Source organism: Caenorhabditis remanei, chromosome V, assembly GCF_010183535.1.
Source record: "Caenorhabditis remanei strain PX506 chromosome V, whole genome shotgun sequence".
NCBI classification, from domain to species: domain Eukaryota; kingdom Metazoa; phylum Nematoda; class Chromadorea; order Rhabditida; family Rhabditidae; genus Caenorhabditis; species Caenorhabditis remanei.
The window spans coordinates 1207204-1224520 of NC_071332.1; the positions used below are offsets into that span (position 1 = coordinate 1207204).

At 39.0% G+C, this 17317-nt stretch overlaps 7 protein-coding genes across 7 annotated transcripts; 4 read left to right on the forward strand and 3 right to left on the reverse strand.

Annotated features, from left to right (window-relative positions):
• Positions 1 to 572: 572 nt before the first annotated feature.
• On the reverse strand, positions 573 to 1983 carry GCK72_016627 (uncharacterized protein; the record flags this gene model as incomplete). The annotated part of the gene is made up of 3 exons (XM_003092362.2): positions 573 to 755; positions 1610 to 1857; positions 1905 to 1983. 3 exons carry the CDS (start codon positions 1981 to 1983, stop codon positions 573 to 575), a joined length of 510 nt encoding a protein of 169 aa, XP_003092410.2.
• On the forward strand, positions 1727 to 3232 carry GCK72_016628 (uncharacterized protein; the record flags this gene model as incomplete). The annotated part of the gene is made up of 2 exons (XM_053731597.1): positions 1727 to 1808; positions 2997 to 3232. 2 exons carry the CDS (start codon positions 1727 to 1729, stop codon positions 3230 to 3232), a joined length of 318 nt encoding a protein of 105 aa, XP_053580510.1.
• GCK72_016629 (uncharacterized protein) lies at positions 2583 to 7195 on the reverse strand (the record flags this gene model as incomplete). The annotated part of the gene is made up of 7 exons (XM_003092356.2): positions 2583 to 2707; positions 2755 to 3607; positions 4660 to 4757; positions 5641 to 5824; positions 6875 to 6977; positions 7028 to 7134; positions 7181 to 7195. 7 exons carry the CDS (start codon positions 7193 to 7195, stop codon positions 2583 to 2585), a joined length of 1485 nt encoding a protein of 494 aa, XP_003092404.1.
• Positions 7196 to 7947: 752 nt separating this feature from the next.
• Positions 7948 to 8637, reverse strand: GCK72_016630 (uncharacterized protein; the record flags this gene model as incomplete). Its single annotated transcript, XM_003092355.2, has 3 exons — positions 7948 to 8157; positions 8207 to 8517; positions 8583 to 8637. The coding sequence occupies 3 exons, from the start codon at positions 8635 to 8637 to the stop codon at positions 7948 to 7950; spliced, it is 576 nt and encodes a 191-aa protein (XP_003092403.2).
• A 416-nt stretch (positions 8638 to 9053) lies between these two features.
• GCK72_016631 (uncharacterized protein) lies at positions 9054 to 9552 on the forward strand (the record flags this gene model as incomplete). Its single annotated transcript, XM_003092357.2, has 2 exons — positions 9054 to 9246; positions 9308 to 9552. 2 exons carry the CDS (start codon positions 9054 to 9056, stop codon positions 9550 to 9552), a joined length of 438 nt encoding a protein of 145 aa, XP_003092405.1.
• A 992-nt stretch (positions 9553 to 10544) lies between these two features.
• On the forward strand, positions 10545 to 13207 carry GCK72_016632 (uncharacterized protein; the record flags this gene model as incomplete). The annotated part of the gene is made up of 4 exons (XM_053731598.1): positions 10545 to 10583; positions 10632 to 10684; positions 11516 to 12023; positions 12731 to 13207. The coding sequence occupies 4 exons, from the start codon at positions 10545 to 10547 to the stop codon at positions 13205 to 13207; spliced, it is 1077 nt and encodes a 358-aa protein (XP_053580511.1).
• A 287-nt stretch (positions 13208 to 13494) lies between these two features.
• On the forward strand, positions 13495 to 16944 carry GCK72_016633 (uncharacterized protein; the record flags this gene model as incomplete). Its single annotated transcript, XM_053731599.1, has 7 exons — positions 13495 to 13645; positions 13698 to 13908; positions 13954 to 14058; positions 14327 to 14417; positions 14535 to 14831; positions 14887 to 15324; positions 16495 to 16944. 7 exons carry the CDS (start codon positions 13495 to 13497, stop codon positions 16942 to 16944), a joined length of 1743 nt encoding a protein of 580 aa, XP_053580512.1.
• Positions 16945 to 17317: the final 373 nt, after the last annotated feature.

Sequence of the window (17317 nt, forward strand, 5' to 3'; positions counted from 1 at the left end):
ATCTTTAATCCGAGTTCAGTCCCCGTTCTTCGCCCGGCAAAAAGGTGCTGGCACCTTCTATCTTTCATAAAGACCGTGTCGTATTATCCCGCCCCCCTTCCCCTCCCCACACAACTACATGATTGCTCTAAATATTTATGTTTTTTCTTCTTCTTTTCAAAGATATTTTCCGCATACCGCATGCAGAAGATTCTTTTTATTGAACTTGCACATTGTTTTGATTTGTTGGAATTTTTCTGAAAATGTTAATACTCATGAGACTTTTGCTACAAATTCCAACCCATCAAAAAATGTGTTTTATATCTATTTTCTTTGAAAACTCCCATCCCATCCATCCTCCACTTTCCACCCCCCAAAAACACCCGGAGACTATTTCAATACATAATTGTAGATTGATATGGAGACAAAATTTAAAATACCGCTTTTTTTGTTACGATAAGTTGTCGGAATAAATTGTAAAACAAGTGGAAATACAGGAATTGTTGTGAGATGGGTTAATATAAGAGAATGTACAGGAAAAACATGAAATCATGGAACAAGGAAAATGAAAAAAAAGGGTGCAATATTTTGATTTATTCGTCGTCATCATCGAATTCTGGCCCGGTGGCTTTCGCCGTCAAACGGGCGGTTCGTTTCTTGACCGGATCGATTTTTGGGACGAGCATCGGTTTGACGTCTTCTGGCTTCAGATGATCGACAGATGAAGCGGTACGCTTTCTTTTCATTGGTGAGACGTTGGTGAGTGTTTTTAGGCGCTGAAAATTAATGATTTTACGCTTTATTTGGAGAAAAACGCTTTATTTGCAGCAAAATTGCGAAAAAAAACCAAAAAAAAATGCCGATTTTGGCGAAATTTGGCTTAATTTTAGAGATTTCAGGTCGAAATTTCGTGAAAAAGCTGAAAATAAGTGTTTTTAGGCGCTGAAATTTAATGATTTTACGCTTTATTTGGAGAAAAAACGCTTTATTTGCAGCAAAATTGCGAAAAAAGTTGTTAAAAAATTCCCCGTAAATCGCCACGGCTCCCGACAGTAACCCGGCACGTCATGTCGTGGCGAGACCCATCAGGTGTGTGTAGATTTACGGTGCCACGTGGCGCAGCGGCGATTTTTGCGAAATTTGGCATAATTTTAGAGATTTCAAGTCGAAAATTCGTGAAAAATTGAAAATAAGTGTTTTTAGGCGCTGAAAATTAATGATTTTAAGCTTTATTTGGAGAAAAACGCTTTATTTGCAGCGAAATTGCGAAAGAAACAAATGTCCCGTAAATCTACACCAAAAACGGCTCCCGACAGTAACCCGACACATCATGTCGTGGCGAGACCCATCAGGTGTATGTGTGGATTTACGGTACCACGTGGCGCAGCGGCGATTTTTGCGAAATTTGGCTTAATTTTAGAGATTTCAATTCGAAATTTCGAGAAAAAATTGGAAATAAGTGTTTTTAGGCGCTGAAAACTAAGAATCTTGCTTGAAAAACGCTTTATTTTCAGAAAAATTGCGCAAAAAGTTTAAAAAAATGCCCCGTAAATCGCCATGGCTCCCGACAGAGATTTCAGGTCGAAATTTCGTCAAAAAGCTAAAAAAAATTAAAGAAAAATTAAATTACCAAATACTCCAAATAAAGGCATTCATCGAAATTTCCCGATAGTTCAGTACGCTCCAAAGTGATATTTCGTTGAAGAGCGAAAGTGAGCACGAGCTCTTTATCGCAAACTTCCTCGATATGCAAACCGCATTCCGAGAAAAGCGCCGCCCATTTCTCCTCGACAAGCGACTTGCTGACTTTCAGAAGTTCGGTACGCTCGGTGAGTGTGACCATCTTCTCGTAGACGACGTCTTTGCCGTCTTTTACGCCTGAAAATGTGCTGAAATCGCTAAAATTCTGGAATTCTGGAACTCACCAAGAGTCTTGGTCTTGGGAATCCAATAGATGTACCACTTTTTGAAGTTGTGCTCGCGATCGTAGACCAAAATCGACATCTGAATCGAAATTGAATTTCAGAATTTCAGATTATTGGTCTGAGGTGAGATCTTGAGATACTTCAAAGATAGTACAAAATCAATTTCAGCGGAAAAAAAACAACTAAATAATAATTTCATTTACATAGAGCTCAGCTTACCTTTGAAAATGAGAATTTTTAAACAAAATGAGGTATTAGCAGAGAATTTTTGCTGCAACTGCGCTCCGCCGCAAACGGGAGAGAATCGGCGAGAGACGCAGAGTTTTTCTCGCGCCGACACAGATTTTCACAGTTTTTGAACTATTTTCGCTATTTTCCATAATTTTTTCGGTAAATTGTTATGAAAAACAGCGGAAATAGGTCAAAAACTGTGAAAATCTGTGTCGGCGCGAGAAAAACTCTGCGTCTCCCGCCGATTCTCTCTCGTTTGCGGTGGAGCGCAGTTGCAGCAAAAATTCTCTGCTAATATAAATAAAGAGAAATGGCAAGGTACTAGATCAAAATGGCACTATTTTTGGAAAATGTGGAGCAAATTGTAGCAAAACAAACCAGTAATACATGAAAAAACAACGTGCAATATATAGATAATATCTAGAAGAAGTGTGCTAATAATAATATTTAGATAACGATTGTCTGATTTGTGACAGATGAAACTCCAAAGTTCAGGATGTACCAGTCGTGTCCATACATGAGAATCGCAAGCGGTTGTCCGACGATGAGTGAGAGCCAGACGATGATATTTCCTAAAAAATTCAAAAAAACATGTTTTGTTTTCGTGGCGAGACCCTACCAGTTCTCCCGCCTCTCACAATCTTATCCGTCACATAAGATAACGGAATCTGTCCCATCATTCCGTAATAGGACCACAATCGGAACATTTTCAGCGGCACCGACACCAAATACTCGTGGAAGAACGCTGAAACGAAGAAAACCACAAAAAACGCGCTCATTTTCGAGAAATTGTTGCGCATCATGGGGCTGTAAATGTGGCGTACAGCGAAGCGATGGACCGGGATATTCCATGATTTCCAGAAGTAAGAAATGGTCTCAGCGTTCCAGAAGTCTCGATAGAATTCTCGATCGGCGAATCTCAAAAGTTCGGCGACAAGATTCAAGAAGGAGTGGAAGAATGTGTAGAAGAAGAGCAACCAGATCAAGTGATTCGGAATCGCCAGTTTCAGAAGACGTTCCATGCATCGTGGCAACTCCATTTCACTCAGTGGCTTCATACTATTCCTTACAGTTGGCACAACCCATTGTTGAACTAATGCAGCGATAAGGAAAGAGAGAAAAACGAGTTCGATTGTTCTTTTAATCAAAAAATGCTTTCGAATCCTCAGAGTCCTTGGAAACTTGAATTCGTAGCACAGTGTGGGTGCGGCCATGAAATAATAAATATTTGAAAGCGACAGATTCGCTGGATAGGACGCCGCCATCTGATGCATCGATAGCTCATCCTTCAAATCCCAAAACTGCTTCGGATCGCACGTTTTTTTCGCCAAATCGGTGACTTGCGTTTTGAGTTCGGTGATTTTGCGACGAGCATCACGTGCCCAGTAGTTGACGTGTCCGTAGGAGATGAATTTCAGCGCTTCGATCACGTAGACGCCCATCATTACCACCGACCATAGCGGGTTTTTCCACTGAAAAGATGGGGAGATTGACTTGAAAACTATTGAAAAATGGGGTATTTCTCAGAAAAATGAGGGTTCTTAGCGAAAAAACTTCAATTTTCTCAAATTTTTGCTAAAATCTCCGAAATTGACAGTTGATTGACACAAAAACTATTAAAAAATGGGGTATTTTAGCGAAAAAACTTCAATTTTCTCAAAATTTTACTCAAATCTCCAAGAGCCGTTTTTCGTGTCGATTTACGAGGCTGCTCCGTAAATCAACACCAAAAAACGGCTCTGAAAGCGAGATGACCTCGAAAACTGGGATTTTCACTGAAAACACTGAAAACAAGGGGAGATTGACTCAAAAAATATTGAAAATTGAGGTATTTTTCAGAAAAATTGTGGTTTTTAAGCGAAAAACTTCAATTTCCTACATAAATTGACTTGAATTTCTAAAATTAACGGGGTTTAAAGCACCGGAATCCGTAATTTATAGAAATTTTAAGCTAAAATCTTCAAGAGCCGTTTTCCGTGTCGATTTACGAGGCTGCTCCGTAAATCTACACAAAAAACGGCTCTTGACCTCGAAAACTGGGATTTTTACTGAAAACACTGAAAACAAGGGGGAAAGTATTGAAAACTGAAGCAGAAGGAGGTATTTTTGAGAAAATAGAGGATTTTTAAGCAAAAAAAACTTCAATTTTCAGAAGGTTCTTTTTTCAGCTCAAATCTCCAAGAGCCGTTTCACGTGTCGATTTACGAGCGCCCCGTAAATCGACACAAAAAACGACTCCCAACAGTAACCAAAACGTCATGTCGTGGCGAGACCCACCAGTTGTGTGGATTTACGGCGACACGTGGCAGCGGCGATTATTGCGAAGTTTGGGAGAGTTTTAAAGAGATTTCAAGTCAAAATTTCGTGAAAAATTGAAAATTAAGGGTTTTTCAAAGCACCGGAATCTAAATTCATCGAAATTTTAAGCTTAAATCTCTAAGAGACGTTTTTCGTGTCGATTTACGAGCGCTCCGTAAATCGACACCAAAAAACGGCTCTTAACTGGAATTTTCGAAAAACAAACCGTATGGGTGAGCGTGACGACGACCGGAATCATCAAATGGAGAATCACGAGAGTCGTGTAGAAGACGGCGGCGAACACGTTGCCCAGCCATCCGCGTTCTGAGAGGAATTTGAATGTTTTTAGGAGAAAAATTGAAAAATTGAGACAAAATTTTCGGGAAACAGAAGAAAAAACAGAAAGTGAGTGGGGCGCGAGGTGTTGTTTTGGTTAGTGACCACGTGACTGGCTGCTGCCAAGAGAGACAAGAGGCGGAGACTTTTTGTGTGAGTGTAAATAAGTTGATGCCGCGCCAGAGAGCGCAATTGCAAATTATTGCAGACAGACACACAGACAGACATGACTAGCGAGTAGCTGGACATCCGGACACACAGATATCCGGTGAGACCAAATTGTGCCGACCTGTGTGTCCGGATGTCCCCAGATTCGAATTTTGGCCGATTTTAGGCAATTTTTCGCAATTTTCTGGTGATTTTCAGCTCTTTTAATTCAAATTGTAGCTTCAAAGAGCTGAAAATAACCAGGAAATTTTGAAAATTCGCGAAAAAAGCTCCAAAATCATGAAATTGCAGTCAAATATCGAATCTGCGGACATCCGGACACACAGATATCCGGACAGACCAAATTGTGTCGATCTGTGTGCCCGGATGTCCCAAGATTCGAATTTTGACTCGTTTTATGCAATTTTTCGCAATTCCCTGGTAATTTTCAGCTCTTTTAATTCAAATTGTAGCTTCAAAGAGCTGAAAATGACCAGGAAATTTTGAAAAATCTTTAAAAATCAAAAATCGAATCTGCGGACATCCGGACGCTTGGACACTTGTACAGACAGACATCTGGACATCCGGACACACAGATATCCGGAGAGACCAAGTTGTGTCGATCTGTGTGTCTGGATGTCCAGAGATTCGATTGTTGGCCAATTTTTCGCAATTTTTCACGATTTTGGGGTCATTTTCAGTTTTTTTTAGCTTGATCTCTCACCAAGTATCTTCTCCACCCCCAACACCAGCAAAATCTGAAAATTCGAGCAAAGAATCAGCGCGAGATTCGGCCAACTCCATATCGAATAGTTGTGCTCGACGAATGTGGAGATCCATTGGAGTGGGGTGATGAGTATTCCATACTTGATCACATTCTCCAAAGCAACGCGACCGTTTGACAGAACCTGGAATAGAGGGGGTGATTGGGGTTATTTTTGGGAAAAAAAGGGAGAGGGAGAGGTGAAAATTTAAAAAATTTTGCATTTTTCTGATCAAAATGGAGTGAAAACTCTAAAAAACCAATTAAAAGAGAAATTGACACCTTTTTCAGACAAAAACCCACTGAAATTCTTGGAAAATCGAGTTTTTTGCTTAAAAAATCGGCTGAAAAATGATAAAATTGTGCATTTCCTGTTAAAAAACGAGTTTCCAGCTTTTTTCGACAGCTTTTCCCGATATTTCACATTGAAAACGCGATTTGAACTCAGAAAAAGCTCAAAAATACCGATTTCTAGGATTTTTCGTAGTTTTCCTAGCGAAATTTCCGGAGAACTGCTCCGAAAAGAGGATATTTTGGTTGAAATCACTTTGAAAATGGTCAAAAATCGGAGTTTAAGGTTTTCGGGAGCTCGAAATAACAATTTCTTGAGTTTTTTCTGTGGAAAAATTGTCAAAACCCTGAAAAAAGATAAAAAATTCAGAAAAAGAAGCATGAAATCCGTTTTTGGGACATTTTCAGCGGAAAAATTGTCAAAAACTTGGGAAAAATGAGGTTAGAGCTGAAATATGTGATTTTTCAGCATTTTCTTGCTTGAAAAACCAAGGATTTTCGTGAATTTCTGACTGTGATAGAAAAAAATGAGCGGAAACTGTCTAAAACCTCGAAAAATGACAACTTTGGACTGAAAATGTGTCAAAATCGCTATACAGATCAGTGGAATGTGGAAAATTGGAACATTTTCGCCGATTTTCAGAGGAAATTATGAAAAAATACTGATTTTTAAAGTTTTTTATTGGAGAGATCTGAAAAAGGATTTAAAACCTAAAAAATCACTTTAAAATCCCAAAAAAACGTCTGAAAATTAATAGAAAACACTTAAGATTGCAAGAAATTCCAATTTCTTATAGTTTTGCAGTCTAAAAATCGAGTATTTTAGCTGGAAACCGCTTTTATTTGTCGAAAATCCCAGAATTTTCGCTTTTTTTTGCTCCAAAACCACCAGCAACACCCTTACCAGCAACAAAATCGACAAATTGAAGAATCCACGAAAGTTTGTCCACCCAGAACTCGTCGAGAACAGCGAATCTTGGGCGGTATGAACCACTTTTTCGCATGGTCTGAATAGAAAATTGAGAGATTTTTTAGAGTGATTTCAGCAGGAAAGTACCCTTTCAACTCGGAACTTTTCCGCGACGAATTCCCATTTTGTGCGAATGACGAGCGTCGACTCGATGCGATCGAAGAGGTTTCCGACGGCGCTCGTCGTCGTCGTGTCTACAGAAATTATTTAAAATTTCAGTATTTTTAACTGAGAACTTACTGCTTGGTGTCGCATCGGTTTCACGATGAGGTAACCCTGAAATTTTGGGGATTTGCGAACGATTTGCAACTAAAAAAGGCAAAAAAAAAGGTTTTATTTATTATTTTTTCAGGTAAAAAATGGAAAATTGTGTTAAAAGAAAAGAAAAGGACAAATAACAAGTTGACGTCGTGCCTCCTGGTTGTTTGTTGCATATTTATCGAATCAAGATAAGAGAGAAAAAGACGTCTTTCCGACTCATCCACCCTCTCAAATTAGTGTGATCTATCAGTTGTTTGGAGTGATTGGTGCACTTTTCGGCAACAACAAAACTTCTTGATCTTTGGAAGACACATAAAGTTATTAAAGAGAGGAAACAATAAACTAAACCGAATAAAATGAATAAAAACTATAAAGAACTTCCATTGTAAGAGAGAAAGGGGAATGCAAAAACTTGTTTTGATATCTTCCATCCCATCACAGAAGGTAATCAATGATGCAGATGCCAACTGGACCCGCGCACATGAAAAGAAAGGCAACGAAAACATCCGAAAGTTCTTTATCTTGCCATCACTTCTTATGAAGAACATAATCTGAGGAAAGGACTATATCAGCACCGAGGGGATTTGGAAAAATGAAGAGCCTCGGTGGAAAAATTATAAAATAAAAAAGGAAAACTACAAAACGAATCCGACAGGCGATTTATGATTTAAAAGAGAAAAGTTGGTGGGGAGTGACGAAAAGAAAACGATTGGGGTCTAATTAACGGCGCTTCACTGTCGAGTCGTTTAATGGTCGTCGACCTTATCGGCACGTCGGAGAACCTTGTAGTCCTTGAATCTGTTCTCAATCTCCGGAGTTTCGTTGAGTCCGATGTTGCATGGGTCAGGAATTCTGTTTTGGTAGCGAAGATCATAGAAATGAGCTGGGAAATATTCGACAAAGTGTTGGCGATCGAAGTGCTCAACTGGTGGAGCCTTGGCCCACTTCTCCTCGACCTAAAATGAGTTTTTAGCTTGATTTGACAAAATTCGAAAGTTTTCTCACCTTCTTGGCCTCTTGGAGTCCGTCAGCAACCTTGACGTCATGAAGCTTGATACGGGCATTGTTGTACTCAACCCATTGGTCAACCTCCTTCAAGTAATCGGCTGGAACCTCTCCGTATGGGATCTTGACAGCCTCATACTGCTTTTGGAGAGAATCGAGAACAGCGGAGTGAGCTGGAAGGGCCTTCTTCAAGGCGGCGAAGTCAATCTTTGGAAGATCGGCTGGGAGCTGGCTGACGGCGGACTGGAACGTTCCGCTGACTCCCTTGACGCGGGTGAGCTCGGCAGAGTGCTCTGGCACCAAGCGCTCAGCTGGAATAAGGGAATTGTTAGATTTAAACGATTTAAAAAGGAAAAACTAAGAAAAAAATACTTACCGAGCTTTCCCCAGTTCACTGATGATGTCGCTACCCTCTTTGCGGCTCCGGACATACCTTAAATTAATTTTTTTATTAGCGAAAACTATCGATTAAAATTTTAAGAACGTTTTTCGACCAAATTCAACGGAACATGGTGTAAAAAATGCGCAATAAACGAATCTATCGATTTTTCTATAATTTTTACAAAAAGAATCACTGAAAAATGTGAACGACAACGTTTAAAAATTAATAAAATGGAACTTTTTCCTGTAAAAGTGGGAGGAGTCCAACGCCCGTAAAAACGCAAAGTGCGGCGCGCTTTTCACCGATTTCTCTTCCATCGTTTCTCGGCCATCACGAGGAAAACTCGGCCATCGTTGTTTTTCAACTTTTTCAGCATGCTTTTCCCTATTTTTCAACTGATTTTTTTGGTTATTCACCAGATTTTTAAACAAAAAATTGAGTCAAAAATTATTTTCAGCAAAAATAATGAATGTCCAACAAGAACTGGAGGAGTTGATGCTCACTTACGAAGGGGTGTGCGCAATCTTTATCACCGATCACGATGGTGGATTGATTTTGAACGTTGGGCTTCCTGTCACATTGGACAACTCTCGATTCAGACAACAGCTGATTGTGAGCCATGTGACAACGATTCCGCAGATTCATAAACTCAATATGGGTAAGAAATTTCCTATTTTTAAGATGAAAACCGCGATTCTAACAGCGATCAGAGGTTTTAGGAGGCCATCAGACAACATTCGCAATGTACGAATCGCATCAAATCGCCATACACTCGTTGGCAAGGTACTACTTCATCGTTCACGCCGGCGCCAACACGAATACCGGAGCAATGTTGGCTCTTCGTGAGAAACTTGCTCCAATCGCCAACTATATGATGACAGTTTGTCCGCCAATCGATGGAGATGGATTGATGCCACCACCGTCATTCGCCTCCGCTGCAGCGCCACCACCAGATTTCGATTGATTCCTTTTTTTATTATTAAATCTCACTCATTCTTCTTGTGATTCTATTTTTTTCATACTTGCAAACCGGAACGACCCGTAACTAGCCTATAATTCAATATCATGATCTGAAAAATATACCAAAATGTATCGGTAATGTACCGCAGATCGGACTAGAATGGCTTCTTGTCTGAAAATATCGATTTTCATACGAAAAATGATGATTTTCAATCATTTTTCTACTTCCATACCTAATTTCACCCCGAAAATCCCATTTTTCTCACTAAAATTATCGATTTTTACTGAATTTTCTATCAATAGCGAGCCTGCTCATATTTTTCGTAAAAAATTGGAATTTCATGATGAAAATTGGCGAAAATTCAGTAGAAATGACCAAAAATCGACATTTTCAGCAGAATTTTCGCCAATTTCTTTGAAAAATATGAGATTTCAGGCGCGAATTGAACGAAAATTCGGGGGAAAATCGACAATTTTAGTGAGAAAACTTGGATTTTCCGGGTGAAATCAGATTCAGAAGTGGAAAATCGAAATTTTTTAGACGAAGAGCCATTCTCGCCCGGCCCGCGGCACTTTACCGACCCGCCATCAGCCCTGTATTAGGTCATAGAGATATAACTCGTTAAGATCTACATTTTGGTATACTTTTCAGCTCATAATACTGAGTTTGAAGCGAGTTACGGGCCGGCCCGGTTTGCAAGTTTGATTTTTTTAAACACAAACTCTCAGCGATGCTTCTTGCTATATTTTTCAAACTTTTCCCATGTAAAAATCCGTTCCAGTTTGTTCTTATTATAAAACTTATAAAAATCGTTCCATTCCGCTATTTTTTATCATAAAAGGTTATGTACCTACCGCTATCTCGCGTGAACTGATCAATAATCATCTTGATAATCAAAACTTGTTTGTTTTCAAAAATTCAAAGAAAAAAATCTTATTTCCTCTAGTTTTCTACTCGAATGTGTAGTTTTTGAAGCGAACTCGCCAATCTCCGCGATGTTAAACAGAAATTGGAGCAGTTTTGTGCTCAGACAAGTGAGCTTTTTCTTCTTCTTTTGATAGGAAAACTCTATAATTTTTCAGGTTTCCCTATATAAAAACTTCCGTCAGCAGTGGACACGATTTAAAGCGAGAGCGTAAGTTTCTTTGCCACGTTGCACGAGAGAGTGTGCAAAAATGAGAGAGCGCAGGCATTTTTCGACCGGGAACGGATTTCCACCTTAAAAATCGCAGTTTTCTGGGTTAAAACTATCAGAAAACGGGTTTTCCTAGAAATTCAGCTGGAAATGCACAAAAATACAGCTTTAGCTCCTTCAGGAACCGATTTTTAAAGAATTTCAGGCTCAAAATTAACGAAAATCGACAAAAATCGAAGAAAAATGGCTGAAAATGGAGGTTTTTGACTGAAAATCCGCACTTTTTATTAATTTTACCTCTAAAATCCCATTTTTCTTATCTATCATCGCGGTTTTCGGGTGATAACTATCAGAAAACGGGACTGACGCGAAAAACCGGCAATTTTCATAAAAATTCAGCATCCTAACATTTTTGAACTGAAAATCCCATTTTTCGAGCTGAAAATTCACATTTCTAGCTTAAAATTCACATTTTTAGCTTAAAATGTCCATTTTTAAGCTGAAAATGCACATTTTTGAGCTAAAAGTCTTATTTTTGAGCTTAAAGTGCACATTTTTAGCTTTAAATGCCTACTTTGGTCTTAAAATGCACATTTTTGAGCTTAAACTTCTCGTTTTGAGCTTAAAAAGAGTTTTTGAGCGTTTTTGAGCTGAAAATTCACATTTTTAAGCTGAAAATTCACATTTTTGAGCTTTTTTTCACCCAAATCTGGCAGAGATCCCACTTTTCTCTGCGTCTCTCACTCTCAGTGTGCCACGTGGCAGCACGAGAGAGTATGCGAAAATGAGAGAGCGCCGACACTTTTCTCCTCAAAAAACCAACGTTTTCAGCGTGCAATACTCCTTCTCCCTCTACCGAAACGATCGACGCTTCACTAGATTCGCGATAGCCGCCTCGACACTCGGTTTCACATTCAAAGAGCATGGAATCAGTGATAAACGAATGGCAGAATGCGACAATTGCGAAGAGGAGTTCGCTCACCGGAAGACGCCTGGCAACGGATGGGAGTTGCTTTACGAGGAGAAAGATATGCTGGCGTTCCGTCGACGCATAGAAGGACCCTACGAAATGTATGAATATAAGTGTGTCGGCACTTATTATGATATAAGTCCCCGGACGTTTCTCGACGCACAAAATGATTTGAAGTATCGAAAAGAGTGGGATGAGAATATTGTGACGATAGAGGTGGTGAAAGAGGAAAACGAGAATGAATTGATCAGATGGGTATCCAAATTCCCTTATCCAATGTATCCGAGAGAATATGTTTATGTGAGACGCACGTGGGTGTCGGATAATGAAAAATATGCAGTTATTGATAGCGAATCGGTGCAGCCGGAGGTATGTTCCATGCTTGCGAACCGGCATGCAACTCGCTTAAAACTCAATATTTTGAGCTGAAAAATATACTAAAATGTAGATCTCGGCGAGGTCTATAACCTACTACGGGCCGGGCTAGAATGTTTCTTTGGTCGTTTTTGCTTTTTTTTGGCGTTTTCTGCGTTTTTTTGGACTTTTTTGGGTTTTTTTGGTGTTTTTTGCCGGAAAAAGATGCGAGAAATCAAATAAACGCCAAAAACCCAAAAAACGCGAAAAAACGCAAGAATACTTCAAAAAACTTCAAAAAACTTCAAAAAAGTAAAAAAAAAAACCCAAAAATGTGGAAAAAATGCGAAAACGGGTCCGTTTTTTGGCCTTTTTCCCTGTTTTTTAGCGTTTTTTAGGCGTTTTTTGTACTTTTTTGAGTTTTTGGTGTTTTTTTTTGTCGGAAAAAGATGCGACGAAATAAAAAAAACGCGCAAAAACGCGAAGAAAAGCGAAAAAACTTCAAAAAAAACCCAAAAATGTGGAAAAAAGACCAAAACCGCCAAAACGGCTAAATAACGCTAAAACCTTCTAGCCCGGCCCGTAGTAGGTTATAGAACTCGCCGAGATCTACATTTTGGTATGTTTTTCAGATCATAATATTGAGTTTTAAGCGAGTTACGCGTCGGCCTGTTTCGGCCCGAAAAATTCCCAAAAATAAAAATGAAATGTTCAATTTCCAGGTATTCCCATCAATCTCCAAAACGAACGTCCGTGTTCGCTCCTACACGTCCCGTATGTCGATCCGCGCTCACACTAACTGGGAATCCCACGGCGTCGACTATATCTTGACGTATTGTGATAATCCGGAAGCCAACATTCCCCGTTATATCTACAATTGGATGGTGAACAAAGGCGGTCCGTACTTTCTGAAACAAGTTCACAAAGCGGCGCGAGAAATCGAGAGTAGCGGACGAGAAGTGCGATCGGCGACGGAGAAAGCGCAGAATAGTAAGAATGATCGGGTGACGGAACGATTGGAAAAGGAATCGGAAGTGAAAGAGAAGCAGCGAAGAGACGCGGAAGCGGCACGCCAGGAGAATAAGGAGAATAATGGGGAGAAGAAGGCACAGAAGACTCAGAAGGCCCCACGATCCTCCGCAGCCAACTCGTTCGTCTTACAGTCGCAGGAACAAGTGAACTATCAGAGAACTGCTTGATTCCATAAATGATTTCTTTCTCATCTGATTTTTCTTGTCTTCTTTCATAATGAAAGGTCCCCTTGCTCAGTAGTCATCTAGTGCATTTGTATGTTTTGTGATGATTTATTTTTGTTTTGTTTGTTTGTTTTTTTCCTTTTTTACGTATGAAAGAGTCGATTATCCCAGAAGTATTCCCATTGAAACGACGGTTTTTACCTTTGAATACTCGATTTTTGGTCTTTAATTTCATCATCGCTTTTTGATTATCGATTCATAGAAAACCCGCCGCGTGAATTTCCAGAAAAATGGAAATCAAACGGCTAACAATCGAGGAATGTCGTGAAGGAGTGTTCGATATCCGACGAAAAGTGTTCATTGAAGAACAAAACTGTCCGGAACACATGGAATGGGAAGAAGAGGAAGAGAGAGATTCGGTGTATTTTGTAGCGTTCAGTGGTAAATAATTTTTTAATGCAAAAATGAATAAAACGATTTTAATGTTTTCCAGGAGACCGCGCTGTCGGATGTCTTCGTCTCCGGCCCGTTGAACAAGATTTGCTGAAAATGGAACGAGTTGCTGTGTTAAAAGAGTTTCGTAGAAGAAGAATCGCCACCGATCTCGTTCGCGAAGCGATGATTTACGTCCAAACCGAGACACCGAGCTCATCAATTTACGCCTACGCCCAGGTGACCGCTCTTCAGGCGTATGTGTCCTTAGGGTAATCAAAAAAACCCAATTTTAATTTCAAAATATACAATTTTAGGTTCACAGTCCTCTCGAAAGTTTGGATCGAAGACGAAACTTTTATCCCGCATCAGACAATCTTCTGGGGAACGCCCGTGTCGATTGCAGTGTTTTTGAAGCATCAGTGAGTGAAAAAATCAGATTTTAAGCGATTTTTGTTAACGAAAACAGCGTTTTTAGCTTTGTTTTAACTCAAATGGCCGAATATTCGGAAAAAAATAATTTTTCCGCCACGTCACTCCCCCGTAAATCCTGCAAAGTACGGTTGTCGTGGCGAGATATCCCTCGTAAATAACTACATGCGCCTTTAAAAATTCCACGTATTTTTGCTTTTTAAAAAGCTTTTTCTAATCGGAAAATTGGTTTTTTAAAGAGATTTTTTTTCTTTTCAGAGCTGAAAAATCCGACGTTGTCTACGAAGAATACGACGCACGTCATCCATCAATTCTGCCGAAGATCGAGGCGTACAAGCAGAGACTTGAGGTCGACCAATTTTAATTTTTAATTTATACTTTTTTAAATGATTTTGAGATTCTTGCTAGGCTGTGATTCTCTGTCTAATAAACATTCCGAGTTTATTTTCCATTTTTTTCATTTCAGAATCTCGAGACATGGAACATTTGCAGTCTACATATCCACTTGGAAGATCGAGTCGTCTCAAAAATCATTCGCAATAATTTCATCAATTTTTGCGCGAATTCTCAACAATTTCTCGATGGAAATCATGATTTATCATCGGATATTGTGAAACAATCGATAAATCTTCTGAAAATAGCGGATGCAAAGTTAAATACAGGACATTTCAATGAAGTAGATGAGAATTGGCGGAAATTGTACGTTCTCGTCAGTTTTGTACAGAGTTTTTTGTTGTTTAGAGGGAAACGAGCGGATTTTGAGGTTTGTTTGAGGGGGGAACACGAAAATCGACAAAAAATCACTTTTTTCGCTTCAGAACGCCATAAAAATCGCAGATAAAGGCTTATGCATGGGACGGATCGATGAGGAAATCGTGCCGATTCGCCAGCTGGCTTGGCTGATTCATGAGCAGTTACCAGGGGTTTCTGCCCCGATTCATCCGAGTTTTTCGTCTTTTTCCGCTGAAAAAACTCGAAATTTTCTATCGCCGCTCCCGAATTCCGTTCCCATATCAGAATGTGACGATAGTGATGACGATTGTCTGGAACGTGTAATTTCAGCGATTAGCCAGGGAACTCCTCTGCTAATTCGGCAACACTGTATGCATATGCCGGCGGTTCGCAAGTGGAATATTGAGTTTTTGCTGAAAGAGCTGCATTCGAGAACGTTTCCAGTGGAAATTGGAACGAAATATTCGGATGAAGACTGGTCGCAAAAGTTGATGACATTCGGGGAGTTTGTTGAGAATTCGGAGGTTATTATTGAATAAAATTATTGGTTTTTGCTTAAAATTTGGTATTTTTTGACAAAAAACTCATTTTTTCGCTGAAAGTTGTGTTATATTAGTTCAGCATGTGGATTACAACTGCGCTCCACCGCAAAAGAGAGAGTGTTGGCGAGAGAGACACAGATTTTCACAGAGTTTGAACCATTTCCGCTATTTTTCATAATAATTTACCGAAAAAATTATGGTAAATAGCGAAACTAGGTCAAAAACAACACAAAAACTGTGAAAATCTAGAGCCAATCTCTCGTTTGCGGTAGAGCGCAGTTGTAATACAAATGCTCGGCTAGTATAACATGTTATTTTTCTGATTTTTCTGAAAATTCCGTTAAAGTTCAGAAAAAAAGCATTTTCGATAGAACAAATACCAATTTTCATTGAAATGAATACCGATGTTCTGTGAAAATTGAATAAAATTATAAAATTATTAATTTTTGCTTGACAATATTTGCATGATACGCTTCTTACAACCGCGCTCTACCGAAATCGAAGAAAATAGTGCGCGAAATTGAGAGACTCAGAGAAAAAGAGACATTTTTCGAGGGCATTTCGGTAGAGCGCAGTTGTAAGAACTGTGCCGATGTAATAGGTTTTTTCGCAATTTTTTGACAGCAAAACGCATTTTTTCGCTCAAAATTGTGATTTTGGGGAAAAAAATTCAAAAATATTAGAAAAAAGGCATTTTTGATGAAAATTATCACATTTTTATGTAAGTTGGTGCCGATTTTAAAGGAAAATTGAATAAAATTAATGGTTTTTGCTAAAAATTGGTATTTTTGCAACTTTTTTAAAGTTATTTTTTGACAAAAAAACGCATTTTTTTCGCTCAAAACTGTGTTTTTTGTGCAAAAAGTTTGCCATTTTTTGAGATTTATCTTTTTTCCTTTTTTTCGGCGAAAATCCCGTAAAAAAATTAGAAAAAGGCGTTTTTTTTTTCAAATTTTTGCTCAAAAAATACAATTTTGAGCAAAAAACACTAGATTTTCAGCAAAAAATGGGTTTTGTTTTCACAAAATTTTTTTAAAAAACCAATTTTTTTCGAAATTTTCGAAAAAATCACATTTTCATGTAAATTAGTACCGATTTTCAGTGAAAAAATCTTCAAAAATCACTATTTTTTTCAAAAAAAAACATTTCCAGAGCCAACGTCTCTACCTCGCCCAACACCGCCTATTCGACCAAGTTCCCCATCTGAAGCGTGACGTCATCATCCCAGACGAATGCTTCGGAGAATCCACGAATCCAGATGACGTGGATATGAATATGTGGATTGGACCGTCGAATACAGTATCCCCACTTCACACGGATCCTCGGAACAACATGTTTGTACAGGTTAACGGGACGAAACTGTTTCGAATGGTGTCTCCAGAAGACACGTCATCTGTCTATCCGTTCGATGGAATTCTGGGGAATACAAGTCAGGTCGACGTGGAGAATCCAGACGCCACGGAGTTTCCAGAATTCTCCAGAATCCGTCGGATGTTTGACGGTGTCGTCAACGCCGGCGACGCTCTATTCATCCCACAGAAATGGTGGCATTACGTTCGCTCCACCACTCCCTCGATATCTATTTCGTTTTGGTTTGATTAACGTGTTCTTTTTTGTGTATTTTTTGTTGTATGAAACAGTGAAATCAATTGTTTTCAGTCAAGAGCTATTTCAGACGAATTTCCAGTCAAAATTTCTGCATTTTCAGAGCATTTTCAGTGAAATTTGGTTGATTTTTGGGTATTTTCAGCCGATTTTAGTCATGTTTTGAGCAATTTCAGTCACAATCTTGCTAATGTTAGGAATAGCTGAAATTTGGTTAATTTTTGGATATTTTCAGCCAAAATTCGTTATTTTTAGAGTTTTTTTCGAGCATTTTCAGCATTATTTTTTAATTTTTAATGTTGACTATTTTTCGTCAAAGTTTTTCAGCATTTTCAGTTAATTTTCAGTTATTATTTAGCAGAGCAATTTC